General features: G+C 37.7%; 1 protein-coding gene across 1 annotated transcript in view; it reads left to right on the top strand.

Annotated features, from left to right (window-relative positions):
• Positions 1 to 25905, top strand: part of eys (eyes shut homolog) — a 194179-nt gene that overhangs the window by 34126 nt on the left and 134148 nt on the right. Inside the window, exons 12-22 of the mRNA XM_042502421.1 lie at positions 2687 to 2809; positions 5618 to 5731; positions 8739 to 8861; positions 9956 to 10069; positions 10641 to 10874; positions 12677 to 12799; positions 12903 to 13016; positions 16675 to 16788; positions 18401 to 18514; positions 22631 to 22828; positions 25399 to 25520. Of these exons, the coding sequence (XP_042358355.1) occupies positions 2687 to 2809; positions 5618 to 5731; positions 8739 to 8861; positions 9956 to 10069; positions 10641 to 10874; positions 12677 to 12799; positions 12903 to 13016; positions 16675 to 16788; positions 18401 to 18514; positions 22631 to 22828; positions 25399 to 25520 (1493 nt within the window). The remainder of the gene's footprint in view (positions 1 to 2686; positions 2810 to 5617; positions 5732 to 8738; positions 8862 to 9955; positions 10070 to 10640; positions 10875 to 12676; positions 12800 to 12902; positions 13017 to 16674; positions 16789 to 18400; positions 18515 to 22630; positions 22829 to 25398; positions 25521 to 25905) is intronic.

Genomic DNA, 25905 nt, shown 5'->3' with positions numbered 1-25905 from the left:
TCTAGATGACGGTTGTCAGAGTTCTGCGCTGGCAGGAGTGACTCAGTGATTACAAAGGCATCATCTCCATCAAACATCCTTGAATTGTGGTTTAAATCTGTTTGAGTGACATTGTGACCACCACATCACAACAATTGGCTCTGATTCTCTATCCACACGTCAGTATGGAAGTAGCAGCCATTGCGTCATAAAAACCATTATTCAAAATTTGTCTCCTTATCCTCATTATCATCTGCTCACCAAGTTGTTGGCTTCTGCTGCACATCAGCTTATGAATGATATTGTAAACGCTGACTTCAGTGGCCTCCATGTATACTTCTGTACGACAGCATGCTGTGTGCAATGTCTTTGTTACTATTGTTTTGCCCTTGCAGGTCAGTTCATGGCCCCAACCGGTTCACATTGGAATCTGATATTGGCCATATTTTTTAAATTACGCAATCGAATTGAGTGCTTGAGTGAAAACATTTACCAGAACAGTCAATGCCAGAAATAAGGTTTGGCAACATTTTCACTTGACTTTTTCATTTACTCCTTATAATAATATATGTATCAAATTTATTAAAGACAAGATGGAGGCATAGCCCAGAAACAGTTTAACAAACTTTTAGGCGCAATTGGACATGACCTTAACAAATTCTTCTTAAACCAAGTTTTGGGGAAAAAACTGTCATGTTTTACATTGTTGCTGGATAAATGTGCACAAGGTCTTATTATTAGATTTAGAAAATAACGGAAAACTCACTCAATCACTCATTCCCTTGCCCATCGCTTAAAAATGTAAAAACAAATTTAAAGATATGCTATGCAGGATATCCCAAAAAGACAATGTATAGGCTCATACAAAGGTAATCCCTCTCATACATCACTTCTTACCCATTAGAAGTCTGTGGTGGTGTATTTATCTGCAGAGACCTGCCTTCTGTCTGTATTTTTTTATTTTCGTTCTATTTTCTGTGCTCATGGGCATGCACCCTAACTGCGCTCAGATGAGGTCAGGGTTTTATGAAACAGTAGCAACCAGACCGTAATCAACAGGCATCCAAGAGACACAGCACTAAAAGTACAGCCAATATAGCGAGGCAAAACGCCAATTGAGATTGAATCTTGGGTTGTTCTTTACTTTCACTTTTGGTGACAAGCATGTTTACGAAAAGACAATACTGCATTGTATTTCTGTACTCTTCCCTGCTTCCTTACATACAGTTTGACAAAGAAGGACAGAAACATAGCCTTTTTGGTGGAGATTGGTAGAGAATGCACTGGACAAGCGTCATCTAGCTTTCGTGATCCTACACAACCATTAGTCACTATTTATTTATTAAAATCCCTTCAGAGTAACAGAATTTTGTGATTTCTATCCAAGAACATGATTTTCAGTTTTTCAGCTCAGTGAAGCAACCAGAACATTTTAAATGAGGGATGAATAATTATGCTGATGAACAGCATGATGACGAGTCAAGGAAAAGCTGTGACCCTTGGCTGCTATCACCGGTATACATAGGTATATGGCTTTAATGCATTCAACATTAAATGACAGTATGCCTTGTTACTTTTATACATTTTGAGATAAAATAAAGTAAAAAAAAAAAACACAGCGTGTCTCACTTTCTGCCTTTGCTACTTGCAGCAGAGTTGTGCTGAGCCCCTCATAGCTGTCAGACAGAACAGGGAGTCCCATTTGGAGATGGTGACACTGTAAATGTGACATTCCTTCATGCAACATTAACCTCCGAGTGAATTGCATGCACAATTGGTTATTAAACACTTCTGAAACACTCTGTTGGAGGCAATAGCTGTCCATTAACTAGTCAAGGCAATACATAATAAGATGAGAAAAGGGTAGTTGGAAGGTCATCAAACATCTAGATAGATGTGTTGATGTAAAGTACGCGGCTCTGGAAACAGGTACAAAAAGTGGAGACGGCTTACAACAGCAAGTACATGATCTAATATAACTGCTGTCCTGTGGGTGTGTAAGTCTTGATAAAAGGGATTTGCATTAGGAGGTGAGGTTTGAAATATTTCACTCCTTTGCCAGTGAGTGAGACCTACTTTGCAGACTGCACACAGATTAATGCGACGGATTCTTCCTGTTTAGAGGCTTCTGGTTTAAAGAGGTTTTTGGTTAGCATGTGAATCTCCCTGCTTTTGTGAATGTCGAATTGCCGGTAAATTATTCTTTTTCTTTTTTTTTCTGTTACACATTACATCATGGGAACATGTTGAACAGTGTGATGTCAGTAGAAAAAAAACAATAACCTATTTTAGGATTCTCCTTTTCCTTTTCAGCCATCTTTATTTGTACACAATCATGTAATGAGTATCAGTCACACCATCTGTCTGGGCTTTATTTACAACAATAGATATTGACATGGGTATCTATCAGTGACATGCAGACGTGCATTTGGTGGGGCTGACAAATGTGATATAGATCAGTTTGGTAGGGTGGGTCTCTGTCAATGATTCACTCAATTAGCATACTGCATAGCAGGTAGATTGCAGCAGGAACGATCAATACCTCCATTAATCCGCTAAAGAAAAGGTGTCTATAGCTACAAAATATACAGCCACATAAATATGTACTGCGTGACATTTGTTACTGTTGTTTTATGAATTCAGAGCTCATTGCTTATTTCCCAAGGTTTGGCTGAATTTTTTTTCTCCACTGTTAATGTCATTGCAGGGTTCAAGGGGAAAGACTGCTCTGTAGATATTGACCTCTGCTCATTTGGACTGTGCAGTGAACATACATTAATATGCGTGGAGACTAAGGATGGACAGAATGTGTCTTGCACGTGTGAAAGAGGTGAGCAAGACCTTTAACGGATGTTATGTTTGTCATGCAGGTATATTAACTGGTGGAAAATCATGCATTTTTTCACGCTTCAAGGTCACTTGAGTAAAAGAAGTCTGTGGCTGAACAGTAAATGCTGCAGCTTCAGGTATGATTAGATGACTTTACATCAAAACAGTAAATCCTCATTTTCTGTTTTATCATATCAAGACTTCATAAAAGTCAAAACACATGGGACACATCAGGGTGCGAAGCTGGGCTTTTTACCTGCTACATAGACTCATAGTCTGCTTACATAGTCTGCTTTGCAGAGTGAGCAGTTGGTTAAGCAAGGTTTGCAAGTGAGGCTATATGAGCTGGAACGGAATAACTTAACCCTTTGATACCCGAGAAAATTTGATTGAGCAGCGTCCCAACGTACTTAGGAACTTTTTTTTTACTTGGGAATTTATTGATAGTTAATGAGACACATAACTTTAATATTTGCATTCTCACTGATTCAAGCCACATTTCCAAAGGCTTTAACATCTTGAGTAAATGTCTTCAAATTTAGCACAAACTTCCACTCTGAGTCATGGATGAACTGATTAGAAACTAGTGAAAATGTTAAGGTTTTTACCTTGTTTTGTTTTTTTTTGTATCTGTTACTTATTTAATCTCTCTTTAAAACTCGACTATGGACCCACCAACTTTGGAATAATGTTTGAGTGCTGCTTGAGTCGAGATAGACGATATATTGTGATGGCCCTTCATTGTAAAGCAACAGCAAAGGGGCTAAACAAACTAACATGCAGCTACAGCTGATCATACCTGGGACTGGTGCAGAGTCATTTGACCTCTGAGTGAATTTTGCATTTCAGTTAAATAAAAAAAGTTAGATGTTTATGGGTGTTAAGGGGTTTCCTGTGCAGTGGGTAAGGGGCTTTACTAGACCATGTATCAAAAAATAGTCCCAAAACTGTTTCATAACATTTTCACATCCTCATAACCATCCAATAATCTAATGCTGATTTACGCTTATTAATTTGACAGTTCCTGCAGAAAAAAAAACAATTTTGTTTGTGTGTCAGTCACGTTCCCTTGATTCCACCTCCACCAGGATGACAGCGTTATCACAGCAGTAGCTGCCAGCAGTGACAGGGATAACACTGACAGGAGTAAGAGGAAGAGGCTTGACCTGTTAGATACTCTGAGGCTTGCCAGGGGTAACCAGGCTTCAGACTCTCACAAGTCGACGATACATGTGCCGTAAGTGACAGAGTGCCAGTATAGCACTATGTGTACTTGCACAGGAAATCATGCAGCTTATTTCCAGTTCAGTTATGGCGCTTGAAATGAAAACATTTTTCCTTGCCAAACCAATCATAATTCAGTCGACACTACCCTACACCAACTCTGCTATCTCTTTTCAAATGAATGGCTATTACATCGAAGTTCATGTAACCCAATCAATAACCCTAACTTCATTACTCCTGTTGCACTTATGCTCGGCGGATGTCAAAGTGAAGGATTGTGAGTGATTTCTTATGTAAATGAAAGCAACCTGCGGCGAGCTGCTCTCTCCAGATCACTTCTCAAGGGCAAACTGTGAGATGCTGTCTTGTCTAGATGTTTCAGGTCGGCAGTCTTGGCATCTATATTATCTAGCGCTTGCCAACCTAATGTGTTGCAAAACATGTTACTCATACCGTCCCTCGCTATACTGTATATCCCACGCTGTCAACCTTTTGACCTAGTATTTAAGGCTTACACTAAATCATGTCCTTTGATTGAGAATGTTGGATGAATTCAAAATGGTGTATTTTGCTTGTATGATTTGGCATTTGTATCATTTATGCAAAAAGAAAAAATAATAAATACAGTACAGGCTGGTTAAGAAACAGAGACAGTTTCTTGGGAAGTTCTGCCACATATTTTTAAGTGATTAAACTGTCTTGAAGAGCAGATTTTTGCAGGGCAATAATTGTGTTTTTACAACCCAAAAACTGTTGACAGCAGTATATTTTTTTGTTTTACATTAGCATTTATTTCAAAGGAACAACTTTGCAAGCCTTTATTTTTACCATAAAATAATTTGAGCTCCAAAAAGCTGTTGTTTCATCAAAAGCCCCACTTGGCATGAGATAGTTTTTGTCATTCTGCAGGTTTTTGCAGAGCAGCAGTTGTTTGGTTGCTGTTCTTGTTTTTATATAACCCCACAGCATTGTTTTGGAGGGAAAACTGCTTATTCTGACTGTTCTTTTTATGTTCATTTTACTTCCACATTCCTAATTGTGGCAAGCATCTTAGGACCCTTATGCTCTGTTTAGTCTTGGCTGACTGTGTGAAAATTTACATCGCAGACACATAACATATACTCTTTGGGAGATACATGTGAGGTTAACCACACACAGCCTACTATGGGCCTTACGCTGACATGTTTCTTCCCTTTAATAGCCTGTGTGGGTGCTCATGTGTGTGTGTGGTGCCGGTGCTTTTACACATGTGCACTGATGCATGTCATTTGTTTCATGTGGTTCCCTTTGTGTATAGATTGACTTTGATCTTAAAAATCACTGGATTTGGCTTGTTTAATGTAATAAATCAGAAGGGCAATGACTGGCTCTTATTAAACATGATTAAATGATCCAGTGAGCTGAGTCCGCATGTGCCCAGCAAGCTCTTTGAATCAATACAAGCTTTGAAAACCAGCTTTTGTTTTTGAAAACAAAGTCATGCTGATCCTAATTGGCTGAGGAATGAAACCAGGCAGAAAGGATTTCAATAAGTGTTCTTTCTTTATATATACTTTTTTTTTTTTTTTTTACACATATACTACAGGGTTTGGAGGGTCATTTTGTGAAGTAAATCTCAATGAGTGTGAGTCAGCGCCCTGCCAGAATGGTGGTATTTGTAAGGACGGCATTGACCTGTACCAGTGCTTCTGCTCAGAGGGTAAGTTGCAGTGCAATTAGATCCCCAAATAGTGGAGAAGATATGATTATGTAACTAATTCAGACCTTTGGTGGTGTAACAAGTGTGCAACCAACCAGTTTCAGTCCTGGAGTTATGACCCTGGCTTAAATGAAAAAGCTATTCAAAAACACTTTTACAGTGATTCTCTCTCCACTCTGTTGTTTGGTGGTCTATTTCTTATTCCTGTGGATAAATGGCTAAACAGAGGTGAAGAGACATTGAGTTATTTCCACTGCAGCTATAGCTCAAATCCACAAGCAAGGCCATCTTCCATCTGGTGCTGAAGTTCAACAACCATTCAAGGAAAAATCCATCTTTTAAAAGTATCCAGGAAACAAATGCAGCTACAACTCATTCCACATAAAGTAAAGAGTAGGGGTGTAACTGTATTTCAATCTGAAAGAGAAAAAGGTTATTTTTTTATTGTACACCAGCAAACAACAACACAAACAAAGCAATTCTGCTACAGTGGTCAATGACAAAAAAAAAAAATCCTGACCAAATATAACAAGTTGATTTTGATCTCACGCCCTCTTGACTTAAGGTAGAGAAGGAAGGTAGAGGTGTCTGGTGGCTCAGTGGATGGAGCGGCGCCCCATGTGCAGAGGCTGTGTCTTCGCCGCAGCAACCATGGGTCGAGTCCAGCCTCGGCCTCTCTCTCTCCCTCCCCACACTGTCCTGTCAATTAAAGGAAACAAAAGCTCAAAAAATAATTTAAAAAAAAGAAGAAGGTAGATCTATTAGTCAGTTTTTAAACAACGTAAGTATTAGTCATTTTTTAAATAAAGTTTTTAAACAAGTTCAAGGAGGAATTAAGTGATTCCATTTACCAATGGGCTACCATGTCGCCGGCACTAATTCAGAATACTGGATCTGCTAAAAAAAAAAGAGAAGAGCTGATTAATGCAAACAGTGCGGGCCGACTAATGTCCCGATATTGACCAACTGCCGACTGTTGGCTTGGTGTGTCGGGGACCTTTAAGATAAGCCTTTATTTTGAAATTCCCATGGCATGTCAATGTGACCTCCTTCCTAAACATTCAGTTCTCACAGCATAGTGCCAGGCAGGTTAAAAAATACAAAAAATACAATAGGATATTTACTGAAATCGACTCATATCGATCACAGGCCCCTGAATTTGAATCAAATCGTAATCATATCATGGCAGACATTGTGCTATCAGCAAATATTGTGTCATCATCCAAAGACTTGATATCATACCATATTGTGATAAAGCTTGTAGTTTGCACAAATAGTAAGTTGATGCATAAATCCCAGATAAACTGAATAATCCATAAATAGTCCAAACTTCATCACATTTCCTATTGCAGTTTATTTTCAGATTTTGGTTCCAATTTCCATTTCTGTGATGCATCCAATATATACAGTACAAAGTATCAGTGGAGCCCACTTTGTCCCAGTGGCCCCAGTCTGCAGTCTCAAATGGTTTAATGAATAAAGAGAATAATAATAATAATAAAGAGAAAAAATGGCCAAATGCTAATTATGAGTCTGTTTGTATCCATTTTTATTTGCTTGAAATCAAAATGACTTCCAGGCCTCTTGAATCGCAATGATAATGGACTATTTTTTCAATCATTTTAGCAATCACTATAGAAATTCAACCTTCCTCAAACCAATGACTTCAACATCATGGACTGAGGAGGTCATTATTACAGAAAATGGATCTCCTCAAAATATCTGAACAATCAAAAAACACAAGATTCAACATTTACAAATTATTGCTCCCATATGAAGAAAATACCTCTTGCACATTTCATTCCTCACAGATTATTTCGTATCTTTGTTTTTTGCTGCAACATCTCCTGAAAAGAAATATCAATAACTATGTTCATGCAGTCGGGAAAGGCACAAGGATTCAACCATTTTTGCACAGCTGGAGGAGATTCTTGGTCCTGATCTTCTTTTTAGCTCAGCACAATGGCCTCGATCTGATGAAAAGAAAAAATGTATATGATTACCTCTGCAGCCATGTGCAGCAGAGGTTTGAGAATTGCCAGAGTTTTACCGTAACCAAACACAACTGGTGATTTTGTTGATAAGCACATCTTGAGCCAAAGAGCAGGAACTAATCAGTGGACTCAGTTGTGTGGCGTCTGTTTGAAATAAAAACCTGCATACTCTCAAAAAGAAGTGTTATTTTTAGCATATCGTGTTGATTGCTACCTTTATTCATGGTGATTTTCTCTTCAATTTGTCATGCTTTTCTGGCCTTCAGTTCAATACCCATCAGGTCAACAAATATTTTTTAAATTTCATCGATGACATAAAACCATTCCATCAGAAATTGTCACTCGCATCATTGGAGTAAAAAGCAGTAAATCTCAACTATTTTTCCAATAATTTCTTGGTCCAGTTGACATCTTACCTGTGAGACATACCTCTGATTAAACCTTGATTGCGGGTGAAGCCTGTTATGCATTTTTAATGAAGTCAGGATAATTGTCAAATTTTATGACATGGAGAGAGGTGGAAATTGGTTCCATGGTCAGTTTGAGAAATGATGAGAATTTGACCTGCACCGATGGTGCTGATAGCCAAGCATTAGTCATGGGCCTCCTGTAGCTGCAGTGTGTGACAGTGCTAATGATAGTCATTTTGTAGCGTGACCATGCGGTGGAATATATTTATGGGGAGACTAAAATGTCAGAAATTGGCAGCACTCACTTTTACTTCATGACTTTAACCTTTTATTTTGAAATATCAAATATGCTGATAAAACTTGGAATTAATCACCATGAAAAATGTCACGCAATATGACGAAATATAATTTATCTCTTTAAATATAGACTGTGGTGCATTTTCTGTGTTCGGTGTTATTTACTTGTTCACTTGCAGTGGGCATGCATTGAGATGCCATGTGAAATTTCACAACAGCAATAAATTGCTTGTGGGTGCAATTTGATACTAATTAGTATCTTTTCATGTCTGGTATTTACTGATGAGATTTCTCTCTTCATACCAGGGTTTGTGGGGTTGAACTGTGAAATCAACTATGATGAATGTGTCCACGGATACTGCGCCAATAATTCCACGTGTATTGACCTGGTTGCAGACTATGAGTGCATCTGTCCTCCGGGCTTTGCTGGTGAGTTATCTGTGTCATCATTTTCATAGTTTAGGCTTTAATGAATGTAGTGCAGATTGATGACGCTTCAGTAGTGATAACCATCAAAGTAGGCTCATTGTTTAATGTGAGAGCTCATTCTCCAATTTCAGAATGACTGCAGCTGATTGAGTATAAACATATCTTTGTTTCTCCTTCTGTGGAAACTGGATTAATCATAAAGTATTTATCCAAAGATATATTAGCAACAAAAATCTATTAAAGCTGCTGTATATCTTTTATTAAAGCCAACACAGGAATACTGATTCAAGTTGATAAATGCTAAGCTGCACTTACAAGTGCTCCTTTTGACTCCAGTGTTATATTCGGTGAAAATAGAACCTTTATTATATCATCACTCCCATATATTTGTTGAGCAGTAATAGCACAGGAAATTTATTAATGTGTTGTTCTGTGACACTGTAAACAGGCAGAAAACTAGACTAAAGACATTTTGTTTGTCTGTGGGAAGAAAGTGCAATAGTACAAAGATCACCCATACTGGCTTCATCCTGGAACACATGGGCTGAATCCAAATGTCCACCCTTTCAGACTTGCGAAATGAGGCCTTGATCTGTCATGTGTATATGGCTTAAAAAAGATATAAAAGTCCCCCCTTCATCATCAGCTACTACCACACATACTATCCCATTCTGTGGGAAACAGTCTCTAGTTTTAGTACAGTAATTGTTTTAATCATTAATTATAGGTTTGTTTTGTTTGTTTAATCAGCAGTATATTGCAATGAAATGTGGGTAATGAAATCAGGGAAGTCTGGTGTGCACCCCGAACAGACTCTCTAGAAGTCTGCAGTAAGTGTGCCTAAGGCCCCTTGTGGACTGGATGAATTGTGGATGTGGACAGCCCTCAGCACTCGCAGACATCTCACGAATGCACCAGCACAGTCAGATTCAGCCATGAATGCTTCACATCATGCTCATTTTGTCACTCTCTGCCGTGAAACTCATTTGTAGGACAGGAAATTGAGATATCTCATTATGCAGGTGGTGTTTCCTTATTCTCAGTGTGTGTTCATAGTGATGGCGCTCAATTAACAATCTTTATTCACATCTCAGGTAAGAATTGCTCCACATCTGTCGCTGCATGTGGATCAGATGTCGAGTTTTGCAAAAATGGAGGAACCTGCTTCTACAGCTCTGCTGGGGAACTCCAGTGTATTTGCCCTCCAGGTATTAAAGCACATTTATACGGTCGATTGGTTATGAATTTGATAACCTCGATTTTTGTTTTGATGCATGAATCAAGCTTTGCTCTTCAGTCATTTCAACAGTAATTTCATTTGGAAATGTAGACACGCAACAGTGTGCAGAGTGAAAATAATACCAAGCTATATAATTATTATAACCATAGTGTGACATGTGCTCTTCTTGGTCTATTTAATTGCTCTTTTAAATTCAGCCCCGAAAACATATTAGTGCTGTTGAATGCTGTGGTATTACCAAAACAGCTAAGTGAGTACAATTAGAAAGCACATGTACAAATCCACAAATTAGTTACAAATGGGTGGAAAAAGGCACATTCCTTCTGTAGGTTGTATTCTGGTTGCTGAAATCCCTCCTTGGTTTTAGTTTTTCTATGCTCTGGCTTGATAGAATATGTAAATCAGCACAGCAGAAGAACACTGGCAATGGCAGCATCACGTGAAATCACAAACCGTGATGTTTGCCAGACGTGGGAAGTCAGGAGGATACTGTACACAGCACTGCACATCAGTCACCACTTTGATCCCACCTCTTACAGGATACCATGGCAGTGAATGCTCCTCATCTGTGAACCAGTGTGTGTCAAATCCCTGCGACCCCGAGGGGACTCTCTTCTGTGAAGAGCTGGCAGAGACTTATAGATGTGTGTGTCAACATGGGTACTCTGAGCCGCACTGCAAAACACCCATAAACCACTGTGTTGATGGCCTGTGTCAACATGGTTCAGCGTGCGTGGATCTATCAAGAGGGTTCAGATGTGATTGTTTACCAGGTAGGTTCACCATCCAGCGGCGGCTTGTCTCAAATGGAGGCAATTCCTCAAATGAATCATGTATATAGCAGACACACTCCCTGGTTTGATGCTTTTGCTTGTTCAGCTTCCTTCTCTGTGGGAGTCTTAATCTCTTTGGCCTCAAGCAACAACACGTAACAGCCTTATGAAATGTGTAAGTCGGGGCTCAGTTGATCAGGTTGAGAGCTGACTTCAAAGCGAGAGGATGCTCGGAATTTGCCCACTTTGGATCCAGATGTCTTCTAATGGTATTTTATCAAAGGGATTGTTTCCTATCAATGGAATATACGGTCATTAGATTGCATGCTACTCGTACTTAATGTTTCTGAGGTGATGATTAGATTATATCAGTTAAAAAATCAGGTTACGTGTATTTAGTTACTGCCATTATACAGTATTTCATTGCAGTAATTTACAGGTAACTACTAGGTACAGATAATAAAGGGAATTATAATTAATAAGTGTAGTAGATAACATCACAATTTTTCATTTTTTTCAGCAACTGCCATCTGACTTGCTAAATAGTGTACTTGTTAAAATGCTGTATAAAAATGTGATCATTTTGTCACAACTATCTTTTTTAAAACCATAACCAAATTTAATATAATTTATATAATTTAATATTCATCTCAGCTTACAAGAAATGGAAAGCGTGTGTTTATAAAGTGTGTCGCCATTATTAAAGAAGGCTATAGATCAGTTATTTATAATATTTATTATAAGATCTATTAAAGGCCTCAAACTGAAGTGTAATCACAGACATCCATCATAAAGACTCTCACAGAGTCTCATAAGTTAAAGTAAATGTCGGTTGCAGGTTGGTAAAACATTTAGATGTCATGCTTAAAGGCTCACCATGAAGGTTTTTGTAATCAAAATATTATCTACATGTAGTTCAATTTACTTCAAAAAAATGCATTATTTATCCTCGTTAAAGTAAACAAGTTGGACACATTTACATTATCTAATATGTTTACAAAAGAACATTTCTGAACATCATTGAACCTGCATTGTTTACATCCATGTTTGTTTACTAGCAGTCCTCTTCCCTGCCTGTGTGGGTGTATCGCTACATTACCTCACACAATAGTGCTACCAACTGACCAGCGAAAGCACCTGGGTCCTTTTTACAGGAGATAAAACCAAAACAATGTCCCATTTACAAAATCACTGTTCCATACTTGCTTGGTGCTTACTGCTGTTTTAAACACCATTTTTATTTTTTCAGTAATTGATACAGCAATCGTGCATTGTCATTTACTTGTGCAGTAGAAAGACAGGAAAGACAGGATGAACGTAAGCTATCAAATAGTTATTTCTTTTAATAATCCCCCTCCAATTAAAAAATGTATTTTTATTATGTTTATCTTCCCTAAAATGTATAACTTTGACCAGTGTTGCCAACTTTATGACTTTGTCACGAGATTTAGCAATTTTTTAGACCCTCTTTATTTCTATAAAACAAATTTACTAACTAAAACTTTTACTTTTACTGGTCAACCAAGCACAAGCAGTGGTCGGTGAGGCACTTACTCAGATCCAGAATTTCTCAATCTGCTTCCAGCCCTTTTTCAGAGTTTTTATGTGGGGAAACCATGTTACTCAATATATTAATCATAGCAGAGTATTTTTACACACGTTTTTAATGGCGTTTTTAAGGACTAACCATATGATCACTATCAGAGATCTTTACTACCAGTGTTAACATCCTGCAGGAATTACTTAAGGATTGTCCTCTGAAATTGAGAGCTCCTATAGAATATCTTGTCCTCTCTCTGCAGGTTTAACAGGCCAGTTTTGTGAGATAAACATTGATGATTGTGAAGAAAAGCCATGTGGAGCCTTGAGTATTTGTAAAGACGCTCTCGATGGCTACAATTGCTTCTGTGCACCTGGATTTATTGGTGAGTGAAAGCTATCTTGAATGTTATTCTTTGTGAGTTAAAGTGACATTTTATTCACAGAAGCAATGTGTCAACATGCTGTGCGCCTTTCATACCTTCTAAGGAAATAACTGCGAGATTGAAGTGAATGAATGTCTCAGCCAGCCTTGTCGAAACGGAGGCTCCTGCATTGATGAGCTCGACTCTTTCAGCTGCCAGTGTCCTCTCGGAATCACAGGTATTTTATATGCCTCTTACCGTGACTGTTTGTTTGCACAACACTCAAACTTTTATGTGACAAATGATGAGTAGGAGGCTTATGCTTGTGTGCATATATACACAGGCGAGAGTATCTAAATTAAGAGAAGATATAGGTACTATTATTGCAAATTGATATCTTTTTAATGTAATTGGGCCTCTTTTAGTCTGCTTTTTGGAAAAACAATTTCAAATTAACCAAATTAGACATTTAAACTTAAACCTGTGGGTGCCTTAACCCTCATGTGATCAGCATCAGATCTTAAATAATGCACTCAAAGACGGTAATTCAGTCAAGCTTAAATTATTTAGAAGACGTTGCTATATTTTACAATATTATTACCTGTTCAGAACCCAATTATGTGCCAAACATACACTCACACACACACAAAAATATAGCAATGATGGATTTCTTGTCTAAATGATCGTGCGGCTCTACTGCAGTCCACTTTAGATGATGTGGAACTTCTTATTATTAGCTCACAAACATCCCATCAAGTATGTCTGTGCATTTGCGTGGAGTCACATCACAGTAATCATAGATCCAAACATCCTACAAAAGTTGTGTCCATTGGAATGGATGAGGGATCAGTGAACAGGTTAAATCAGTTCCAGAAATTACACATTTGCTTTTTGGAACGAGTGGTAATAATTGAAATGATTTATACCCATATGTCTTGTACTTTGGTCTCAGGGCAACAATGGAGATAATAATTTCTAATTTTTTTATTAAAGTGTTGTGATTAAAACATAATGCCACCAAGAGTTAATGTGACATGTATGAGTATGTTTAAATCTTTTCATGTTTTCTTGAGTGTTTACTTCTGCTGTCACACTATGTGTCATGTATTGATCCTTTCTCTAATATCATAATGTCACATACCATAATAAAGAAACTCACTCATTCTACAGTATAAATATGGCTGCTAAGTTTGATGTTGAACTTTTGACTTATCCCTGTAGAAATCTTTAAACCCTTCTCATATATTCATTAAACAGTGTAATCGGTTTGATTTGGAACACGAGTGGCTCTGATCAGATATCAGGAAAATCAAAGGGGAAAGAACTCTGCTCACAGCTGAACTGTGGAAATCATATTAAAGTAGCCTACATATACCTTTCATGCTCGGGGCTGGATCTGAGGAGTTTCACTCACTTTACTTAATGTTTTATAGTCTTGTTCTGCTTTTCCTTAAACTACAGGTTGTACTATACATATATTGTTGGAAAGAAAAAAAATATTCTACACCCTGGCTGTCAAACTGCACGTTTTTCAAGAATTTATGGCAACAAAATGTTTCGATTACATTCCATTCAACCTTGATTTCTCTCAATAATGCAAACCTTTTTTTGAAGCACAGCTACAGAGGAATGACAATGGCAATATTTTTTTTTATATTGGGAGGGAAGTGACTGCCTCTGCTCATAGTGTGTGGCAGATGATGTGCTTAATTGTGCAGGTATCTTTGATTAAACACTATTTAGTGCACCTACTGCAACATATATATATATAAATGCAGTATATAAATTGATGATACAATTGGGAAAAAAAAATATTTTTGATCACCTGCACACACCACAGAAAAAACAAAGAATTGACATCATAGAAGTAGCAGTAGTAGTACTAATATAATATAATAATATTAATATAATAGTTATATATTTCTCTTATTATTATATCTCTTCATTTGTGATTTATGAGATTATTAGTTGAATTTTCATCAACCAAACTAACACTCACTACCAGATCCTAGAGGGTGACAGAATAAACAAAATCATAGAATTTTATTTATGCTTGACCCATGTTCATACTGATAGGCTGAAATGTAATGTTTATCTTTAGAGTTGTTCCAGAGAAAAGGGCATTGAGTCATTGAGTCATATTTTGATTTTTTTGATTTTTAGTTAGCCATTTGACTGAAATTTGACCTGAAAACTGACCAGAAAATTTCGTGGCCATATGTTGGTACTAGAGGAAAGTCATGAAGCAGTAATTATCCTCTTGGAATCAACTATATTTATACCTGATTTCATGGTAATCTGATGTGTACCTTGACTGATTTTGATAACAATGGTGCAAAAAAAACCTTCTGATAACATGAAGTCCAACCTGTTCTCATTCCCAGGCTGTCAGACACAGACACTTTGCCACTCCTCTTGGCGGCTCACAGGTCTCCTTTTAGTGTATTTAGATTAGTTGAAATAAATATGTAACGTTATGTTAAATCAACATTCACTTTTGGTTTCACACAGGACATGAACTGCGGTCTCCTGGCTGAATGTTAAGTTTTGTTTGAGTCATCCAACTCCAATCCCTCCTGCCTTACATGGACTTCCTCGTTCTTTTTAGTACTGTACATCAGTTGCTCTCGGCATCAAGTCAATGGGTTTACTTTGGCATTACTTGAAAGCCTGATATGTCTCATAAAGACTCGAGAGGATGCCTTTGGTGTCAAATCACACAATGAGGGGCGTGACAGAGCTTTGGTGTATGAAGCCCTAGAAATGAGAACAGACTATTTTTTTCTGGATAAAGGTCGTTTATACTCAGAGCTAAAATATGAAAGGTTTAAACTTTACCTTTTTAAGTGTCAGGTGTTCAGAATCTGAGAATAGGCAGAGGCGAAGTCTGTGTATACATACAGTGCAGTAGTTAAGTGAGCAAACTGTAATAGCTTTGCTAAAACTGCACTTCTGGTTTAATAGATGGATTGATAAACATGTTTTGGTTGTTTCTCTTCCAGAGAAATCGAAATGTTGTTGGCTGCATTGAGCATCAGTATTGACAGCATTTTTAAAAGAACCTCAGTGTTTCAATGATGAACTCAAACTAACCTTCAGGCCACAACCAGGCCTCAAGTGAGGCGATGAGTTTATACAACAAGCTCTGGTTAGACCTTTGTAGTGAAACAAGAGCCGCACAAACACTACACTGTGATTACATGAAATGATGCTGTAATTCAAAGACCTCTTCTCACTTTGACATTTCACACTATATAATAGCCTCCTCCGAGGCTTACAGAGCCTTTGAATGTGTGAAATAGTCATAGCACAAAAAAAAAATCATCTGGTTTGTGTCTGATCTGCTTTGTATTTTCTGAGTAAACAAATTAGCAGACAAACACCAAGAGAATAATCTATATTCTATAGCACATAGACCATTAACTGTATCATATAAAATATAGAAATAAATATAAATCAACTACATGGAGTCTGTTGTTTGGACAAAAAGATCATTTCATGTAGGAACAGAACAGCTGTTTAGTTGTTAAAACTTGATTTAAAGCCCCCGTTTGTTGCATATCTGAAACACAATATCAGTGTCAAATTCATTTTGCTAGCATAACAGTAAAGATGGGTTTATTCCTTGTGTTTTAAAAATGCGCACGCAAGATATCAGGCTGACTTAATTTTTGTGACAACTGTCTTAAAGTGCTGCAACCAAGGAATTGGAGGTGTCACCAATTATCAAATGTTCTATAAAGAGGCTTAAAGTTAAGTGCAACATATGTTTTAACTAAGTTGATAAAAGTGGAAAACTGAGCATGAGTCATGAAATGTTACAAATCAAAGCCGCAGTATGGCACTTTTTAGACATGTGTGACGTCCGACTCTTTTTAAACCTTGTTTCTTTACAGGAAACTACTGTGAAGTGAACATAGACGAGTGCATATCCTCACCCTGCCTACACAATGCCACCTGTGTTGACCTGGTTCATGGCTATGGATGTGTCTGTATGCCTGGCTTTACGGGTAAGTACGCTTAATGTATTCTGGTGAGGATTATCTTTGTGTGTTGTCACGTGAATGGAATGGCAAAGCATACGTGCAACATGTTCAGACAAGCACATTTTATTTATAAATGATTTATTACTATTACAACAAGTACATTTTCAAAGTGAAGTCAGCAGCCGTCAGCAGCTCCTCATAGAGACAGCACAGTAGTTTGATAGTTGCACACATTTTGAGCAGACTAATTATTTCCCTTCATGTGGTGCTGTGATGCCAACTGTTAAAAGTACAAAGATGAATAATGACTCCAGATTAAAACAAAGATCGTGTATTTCTGCCTGTAAAAGTCAAACACAGTAGCGGCTTTTGAACTGTTTCTTAATAATTGCTAATAATTCCCACAGTGTCAGATCCACAGTGCATTACAAACAATAAAACTGGCTGCAGAGTTGAATCTTATGATCTCAAAGGAGCTGTTTTTTTCTCCTTTAAAAAAAAATCCCTATAAATGTTGTGTTATAGGAATTTTTTTTTTTTTTTTCAATGTTGGAAAATTATATCTGAAATGGAGATCATGCTGTTAGGATGGTCTTTGCTGTTTCATACCTTGCTGCAGCACCATAGAGAGCCCTCTCGGGTATTTTAGCTGTATTCATCACTGAAGTGCACTTTCAGCTTTAATATCATCAGCATTTGTGGTATTAAGATCACAATCTACAAAAATAAACAAAAAACAACCCTAACCCAATTATTTCAGGTTCATGTTGTTTATCTAATATACTCAACCCCTGTTTACACCCACATGAAATTTTGTGGTTGTTTTAAAGAAGCCCAGTTGCCAGAATAAAATGTTGGCATTGTGCATTTCTGGACACCACAGATATGTTATATTAATGTTTCATATGTATTATATCACATTTCTAGCGTTGTAGTTGGGATAACATGAGGGGAGGGGAGGAGGAGACAGTGGATGGGATGCTAGGCGAGACGGCAGCAAACCATTGTTAGAGACCAACAAACTGCAAAAGCAGGTATTTTTTAACAAGAGTACGGGAGATATCAATCCATGTTTGTAGTGACAAAAGTGGTTATTCTTTGACAAGAGCTTGGGACATTTCCAGCAATGTTTGTAGAGACAAAATGGTATATTTTAACAAGAGGTCAGGACATTGCCAGCCATGTTTATAGCAACCTAAGTGGGTATTATTAAACGAAAGGTCGGTACATAGTAGTTGTAATTGTAGCAATACAAGTGGGTAGTTTTTAACAAGCAATCAGGACATTTCCAGCCATGTTTATAGCGACAAATCTGGGTATTTTTCAACGAAACACTGAGCCATTTCCAGCCATTGCTGTAGCAACAAAAGAGGGTATTTTTTAACAAGAGGTCAGGACATTTCCGGTCATGCTTGTAGCGTCAAATGTGGGTATTTTTTAACGAGAGATTGGAAGACTTCCAACCATGTTTGTAGTGACAAAAAGTGGGTCACTTTTAAAAATAAAATTGATAACTGAAACAAAAAAAAGTTATGTTTTTACATATCAACATTGACTGTTTTAGAACTGCCAACCATTTTTGTCAGCCACCCTTAGATATGACATATTTATCAATCTGTGTTTTTGTCTGTCACAGGTACAGAGTGTGAACTTGACATTGATGAGTGTGCTTCATCTCCCTGTAAGAACGGAGCCACTTGCATTGACCAGCCCGGTAATTACTTCTGCCAATGTGTGGCTCCATTTAAAGGTAATGAGCACTGAGGGAATGGGGACAAAAAGCAAAGTTAATTAACTTCACATACTATTATTTTCACCTGTCTGAACTCACTTCACATGTCTTAACAAAATGAGTACGTCTTCATTTGCTACCTGTGGTTAAATAAAGAAAACTTGAGTAATTAGTGAGATGTAAGCTATGGTGGGTGCTTCTGCCACACAAGTGACAACCTTCATCATTTAGTTGGAGGGTAGAGCTAGCGTTCCTGCATGGTGTGACTGTCGCATATCAATGAGAGTAAAAAGGCTGATGGGTGATTTGGGGCAAAGGATAATTTTCTGAAGGAGATTCAAATTCAAAGTTTTTTTTGTCTTATTTTACAAGACAGGAAATGATTTTTAAAAGCTGAGAACCGATTTAAAGAATTATCACTGTAAAAAGCCAAAACATGGATCTAATATATATATATATGTATAAAATATTCATAACCACATTTTAAAACGGCCATCACTAGTTACTTAAAATTCAAATGTCTATTTTAACTCTTTTCTTTCCCAAAATGTATGTATGTTATTTAATGTTTGTACACATAAATAGTAGTATATTACAGTGTTTTATTTATTTAATTACATTTTGTTTTACTTCAAGAAGTCAACAAAACATTCATCTGTTGCAGGCTGCAAATACTTAACAAATAATTGGCTATCCATATTTAATACAATAGTAATTTGTTGCTCCTATTGAAAAATTATTAAATTAGAATTTAATTAGTTGTTGTTCCTAAGTACTACCTCCATGAACAAATGATAAAAGATTTTTTAAAAAAACATAACTAACCAGATTTTTAATGATGTTTACTTATTGGCAGAGCTTGTTTTTGTTCCATGCTGGTAATGACTGCAAATCTCAAATGTGATTTACAGCAAACACAAGCTGTTGGTCATTATTAGAGACCCACTGTAGAGTGTGCATGTTGGAAAAGAGGCTCTACCGTGAACTCTCAGGAGCTGTCAGTGGATGAAATTCAAGTAGTGTGATTTCATGGGAGCACAAAGGGCTCCATCATTAATAAATGTGAAAAAATATTCATCTAGCCACGCTCCTCCTAGACACACTCATCCTAACAAACCGAGCAACCAGTCAAGAAGGACCTTGGTCCAAGCCCAAGGACCACTCTGACAGATCTAATGAGCTCGTTGGCTGTGAGATCTTCCTGGAAGGACAACAGTCAGGGCAGCGCTTCACAAATCTAGGCTTTACCGCAGAGTGGCCAGGAGGAAATAACTCCTGAAAAAGGCACATAGAATTTACAAAAAGGCACTTCAAAGGCCGCCGACAGTGTTAGGAGGAAAATTCGGAGCGCTGATGGAAATGAACATGGAAGTCTTCAGCTGTAATTCAAAGCAGTATAGAAAGTACGTCAGGGAAGAGGCACAGTTGATTACCCATGAAACACCATCACTGCTATAAGGCACGACAGTGGCCACATCTGGATGGGGTTGCTTTTCAAAGTCAAAGAGAACTGTAAATAAAACCAAATGTGAGTATATCCAGCGAGTATCTATGATGAATTCAGATCATTAAAGCAACAGAGTACAGTATGTATTTACATTATTACAATCTGCACAAATCACTGTGTAGATTTCCAGTGCTGTGTCATCAATGCTACATCCTAAAAAAGCAGAAGGTTTGGTTTGTACCAAACTGTTGTTAGACCCAATCAGCACCTCATTCATCTTCCCCAATCACACATTTGAGAAGCAAAGGCTGTCTAAAGAAAAAAAGTACTTCTTTGTCTTCTTTGATTTTATACAGAATTCCCACTCTTTCTCTAAGTCTGGTAGTACCTCAATGGTAGATGGTTACACTGCAAGTGTACTAATACTGAAATAAAGGACTCAGCAGTAGGAACTTTGCTGTTATTCAGTCGTGGAGTTTGTCAACAAAAGCACTGAAAGCTGCAAACGGCTGTAGAGTGGCTTGTTGATTCTTAATGAGATTGGCAGGTTTGGCAATCCTGTCACACTGAGAGTGATTTGAGTCAATGTTTGTATCAAAATATTGCCTTATGAGCTGTGATATCCTTCTCTTCTTATACAATAACCAGTTAAGTAAGCATTTTGAAAGCATTGTGTTTTTGACAACAATAGTGCTGCCACTTCTTCCGAAGGAAAGTAGCTGTTTCCTGGTGATGAGGTAGTTCCTCAGTGAAACGATCAATAAAAGCCTGTTCACTGCACAGTGTATGACTGGCAAGCTGTTACATAATGTCAGAAATGTGCACAACAATACAATACCAAATTTCCATATTTCCACCAAGTTTTTATGTAATGTGCTGACATAGCAAGAAGCGAGCTTTAATCAGCTGTCGCTAGTACAACCTGCTGGCTCAGCCTAAAGCAATAATGCACCATATAAATACATTTAAAGGAATACTTCACCCCAAAATAATAATTTGGATTTGAATTGCTCACCCCTGTGTTACCTTGAATTCATGAAGAACATGTTGTATTACTCACATCTCCATGGTGAACAAAGAATCTAAAAGTTGAGAAAATTCTTGATGAATTAAAGTCATAAGGGGCCGCACTGAACAGCAAAACTGCATCAAAACATTCGTGTACACAACTCAACTCAACGCAGTATGATCAAAAGTCTCATTTATCTATGCTGGTGCTCAGTACCTCCCAAACACATGCATTTTGACAAAAACATTACTCTTTAAAACACTTCTGCATGAACAGTCTCAAGCATGGATGAGTAGCACATCTGGACAAGCGCAAGCATTTAAACTCTGCTCGCGCATTCACTGAAATCCTGCCTCCCAGCTTGTTCATTGACACAAGTTCTGCTGTCACTCGCCTGTCACTTTCTTCTTATTGTTAAACACAGCCCATATTTCATTTACTTAATCGTTTTTTTCTGTTTTGGGGTTCTTTGTTCACTCTGGAGGTATGCCGAAAAAACCTGTTTTTACGAGAATTCAAGGGTGAGTAGATTATGTACAAATTTTTGTTTTGGGGGCGAAGCATTCCTGTAATTACAGCATGCAGAACCCATTTAGGTTTAGCAAGTCCTCTACAAATAAGCAACTGATTTTCTTACTGATAATTTTGCAACATTTTTTGTGAGAATGTCCTAATCCTATTTTTTGTTCATCATGTTTTTTTATTTTGACTGACAGAAATCATCAGAGGTAGGACACGTACCTGCTGCATTATGTCTAGTTTTGCAACACTGATTATGTTTTATTCATTTATCTGGCGTGCATAGTCTGTCCTGATTGATGTTCTGCGCTTGCTTTGCGATTTGTATTCATGCATGTTCTTCATTTCTTTCCCTTTGTATTTTATACGTTTCTCATTTGCGCTTGAGAGCTGTCATTTTCTTCGACAGCTCCATGTATGATCTGAATATGATGACGTGGCACTCGAATTTGTCAAATTATAATTTTCAGTTAGAACATTAATGATGAAATTGAGTGCTGAACAGCCACAGGTGTGCTTGTATGAGTTGTTTTAAATCAGCAAGGAGCATGACTGCCAATCAGAGCTGAGGAGGGAGACTAATCATTTTTTGTCACAGGCACAAAACATAGAATTTTAGGCTCTCTAAGAACATGAGTCATATCTAATCTTCAGCCACTGAAATTAACAACACAGTTCTGAAATGGCACTGAGGGTGTTTCATTGATTATATATATCTGTGGATAATCAGCAATCGCAAATATATTACATTTCACTGAAGCTATTTCATTTTCTGTGACAAATGAAATTGATGTTGTGGTCATTTGTGTTTATCACTTTGGCTCTGTATTTTAAAAAGAAAAGAGACAAGTGAAACAATCAATTATTTCTGAAAAATTACAGTTATTTAAATCTAATTTCAAAAAATGAGGAAAGTGTCTGAATCAGTCACAATATATCATTTTAAAGTCTTCCTGTGTGTCTCTGTTGGTTTGTTTTGTCACTCTGCCAAATGAATAAGCTTGACACTGCATGTTATCTACCACATGGACTGGTTCAAGGAAACATACAATAGGGATATAACCTTTAACAACCCCAAGTTTACAGTTCCATTTCATTTCTGGACAGATTGTTGTCAGCTGGGTGGCTCTCCCACATGTGTTTCTTTCCCTCACCACAGGTCATAATTGTGAGTTCTTACCCTGTGAGGCCAGTAATCCGTGCGAGAACGGTGCGGTGTGTGTGGAGGAGTTGGATCAGGACCATTTCCCTTTGGGTTTCCGCTGTCACTGTCGCCGGGGCTTCACTGGCCCCCGCTGTGAAATCAATGTGGATGAGTGCAGCTCCAGCCCCTGTTTTCACGGCTTCTGCTATGATGGTAAGAAACCGCCTATCTCGCTAACATGCTTAATAACGGGCACTTGAGATGGAGGCAAACGTCCATGCACACACACAAGCAGTAAATCTGTCAGATTTCGTTCTGCTCACTTACAGTCTGACAGGCAGTTTTCAATTAGGTCACCATGCAGCTAATAAGAGTGTTATGAGAGTTATTCCATCAGATGTGAGGATCTAGGACGTTACCTGCTGGAGGAGGCTTGATTAGTTCCTTAACATAACTGTAAAAGGAAATCAATTAAGCATCAATGCAGTCTTTAATTTGAATAATGCATGATAAATGACAAAATTAATAAAATCAAAGGCAGAATATTTTTTTTCTTCCTGTGGCTATCAAATAAAGTATTACCCCTATGTGAACCATCTCCAGTGATTAAAAACGCATTGATCAAAATAATAGTCTTAAATTTGAGGATTATTTATCAACAGTTGGTCAATGATTGTTTTCAGTTCATTAATTCTGCAATTATTGAGAAGGACAAATCTGCTCATATTTCTATGAAAGATTTTGTGATAACACTTTGAGCTCTGCAATAGAAATGGTCCGTCAGTGCCCACATTGGTATCTTTGCTTATTGTGATGTCATGTCTTGGAGTATCTTTAAATGCTTTATATCCCGAAAATCTGTACAGCCTAAGCTAAAAGGTTAAATTGGTCTATATATACTATAATAACTGATAAAAGTATTAAAATTGTGTCATTAAAAATACAAAAAACTGACATGTTTTTATCAGATATTACAAGAAAACATATTGATTTAAAATATTTCTAAATGTAGAAACATCAACAAAATATTCCTTAACACACCTTACGTTGTTTCACCTTTGTCCATCATTTAGTTTTTTTCAGACACAAAGAGTATAGAGCTTCAAGAGACTTACCCTCCAATCTCTCTCTCAAACTCAAACTGAAATCCAATCAAACTGTAAAACAAGGCAGTGCTAATGGAATATAAATCAAGATTATGCCACTACACTGCCTATTTCTCTCCTTAATTTTTTGTAAATAGGAAGTGGATGCCATGCTGCTTGCTGCACAGTGAAAACAGAGTGTGAAAAAACAGATCAAACAGTAAAATTGAGCAGTACTTATCAAACATAAACCAAGATCCTGTTACTGGGTTGCATACTTCTCACCTCAAAAGTTTTTCAGAAACGTGGAACTTATCATTTAACTGCAACACAAGGTCTTTCCAGCCGCCATTGTTTCACATGGACCTCTCCCAGCGGGAGCATTTATTGGTCTGGTGCAGCGTGCTGAATTCTGGTAGTTGTAGGTTTGCTACCTCTTGAGCAAAAGCATCCATTTTCTGTATTCTCTGGTCATGTAGCACCATTTTAGAAAGTGTTTGGGTCTTTTCACTGTATAGACAGTTTAGTGTTATGTGAGGACTGTCATTATATTGGTGAAATACTTCTTTAAGATACCTGAAATTGCTGTGCACCAGTTGTACAGTCAAATTAGGTTTTCCTCAGTAGCAAAGTGATTTAGTTGCATTATTACCTTCTTTCAGCAAATCCTGCCAGTGTTATTTGAAGCGTAACAAAACAGTGATAGCAGTGGATCACTATCCTTCACTGTGCTACAGTAGACCTCAGCCAGCTGTCTTGACTAATCTTCAGTGCAGCCAGTTCACCTTAGGTTAGTGAGGCAGGCCTCTAGGACCTATTGGCCGGCTCTCGGCAGCAGCCAGCCAGCCACCAGGGAGAGCACCGCATAGCCACAGTGGCTGAGATGAGTAATGCTGCTGCCACCCAGGACCTAAAGCATTTAATGAGAGTAATAGCAGCTACACGCACCAAGACAGAGTGACAGCATAGATTACGTGGTAAATCTTTGGGATAATGAAGAATCCTGGGACCCTGACTGGGGAAGTAATAAATTCACTCCTGTAAGAAGTGCAATTACCTCTGTCACCGGCTGCCTGTACACCAGTGTTGTGTTGGAGAAACAGAACGATGCATCCCGCTTTAACATCATTAATAATTAAAGAGAGGAAGGAATGGATTATTAGACGTTGGAGATTCCAACTTCTGATGGAAGAAATTGGCGCATTTGTAACATCTGAATAAAGAATGGCTCTTGAAATTGGCTTTCTCTCGCTGTTGTACTCCTTTTCTGCTCATTCAGTGTGTTGCAAGTGTGCTGAGAGGGTGAAAACAAATGACAAGGCTTTCAGGCTTTCATTGAGGAAGAGTGGGATAAGTACAGACGAGGGACGAGGAGAGTAGTAGGAGAACAGACTGAATGGCCATTGCAGAGAGGTTCATTTAAGGATAGTTAAAGTGTCAAACTCTGTCAGGCTGATGCAGAGGGAGGTAACCTGTCACATAGATTTAGCAACAACAGGTTTGACTTATACGGTACGAGGCGTTTATTTCAGTGGTCATATCCATTAAAATGTGAAATCACAGCGGGTGATGGTGCTTTATAGTCGCAATCAGCACTTACCTGTGTAGAGATGTTGTACATTAGCAGGACCTACTGAGAGCAGAATGAATTAATTTATGACGCAAGGCGCTGTAACTGTCCTACTGATCTTGTTTCAGTTGTGGACGGCTTTTACTGCCTTTGCAATCCTGGTTATGCTGGGCTGAGATGTGAGCAAGACATTGATGACTGCGTGAACAGTTTGTGCAGTGCTAACTCAGTATGTAAGGACCTCCATCTGGTAAGTAGGCACATTTTTTTTTGTTTGGCAGTATAATGAGCTGCTTTAATTGCATTTAAAAGGCTTTAAAATGGCACAGTGTCCTATAAATCACTACAGTTGTTAACTCTTGAAAAGCACTAGAGTCTATTATAAAATATTGACAGAACTAAATCACATAAGGCGCTGCCTATTACATTTGATGACTGTCACATGGTTAATGTTTGAAAGCAGTAAAATATAAACAAATGAGCAAGAACTAATAACTTTATAATAAGTCTACAAGTTAATTATTTTAGGCAAATCTGGTATGCTTTATTGGAAATTATTGTTAATTGAAATTGAAATTATTATTGTTCAGCAGGAATAAGTATTTTTCAAGTGTCAGGTGTCTGGGCGAAACAAG

Source organism: Plectropomus leopardus, chromosome 15 (assembly GCF_008729295.1).
Source record: "Plectropomus leopardus isolate mb chromosome 15, YSFRI_Pleo_2.0, whole genome shotgun sequence".
NCBI lineage: Eukaryota > Metazoa > Chordata > Actinopteri > Perciformes > Serranidae > Plectropomus > Plectropomus leopardus.
Note: the sequence above shows the minus strand (reverse complement) of the source record. Positions and strands in the feature narration are given on the sequence as shown.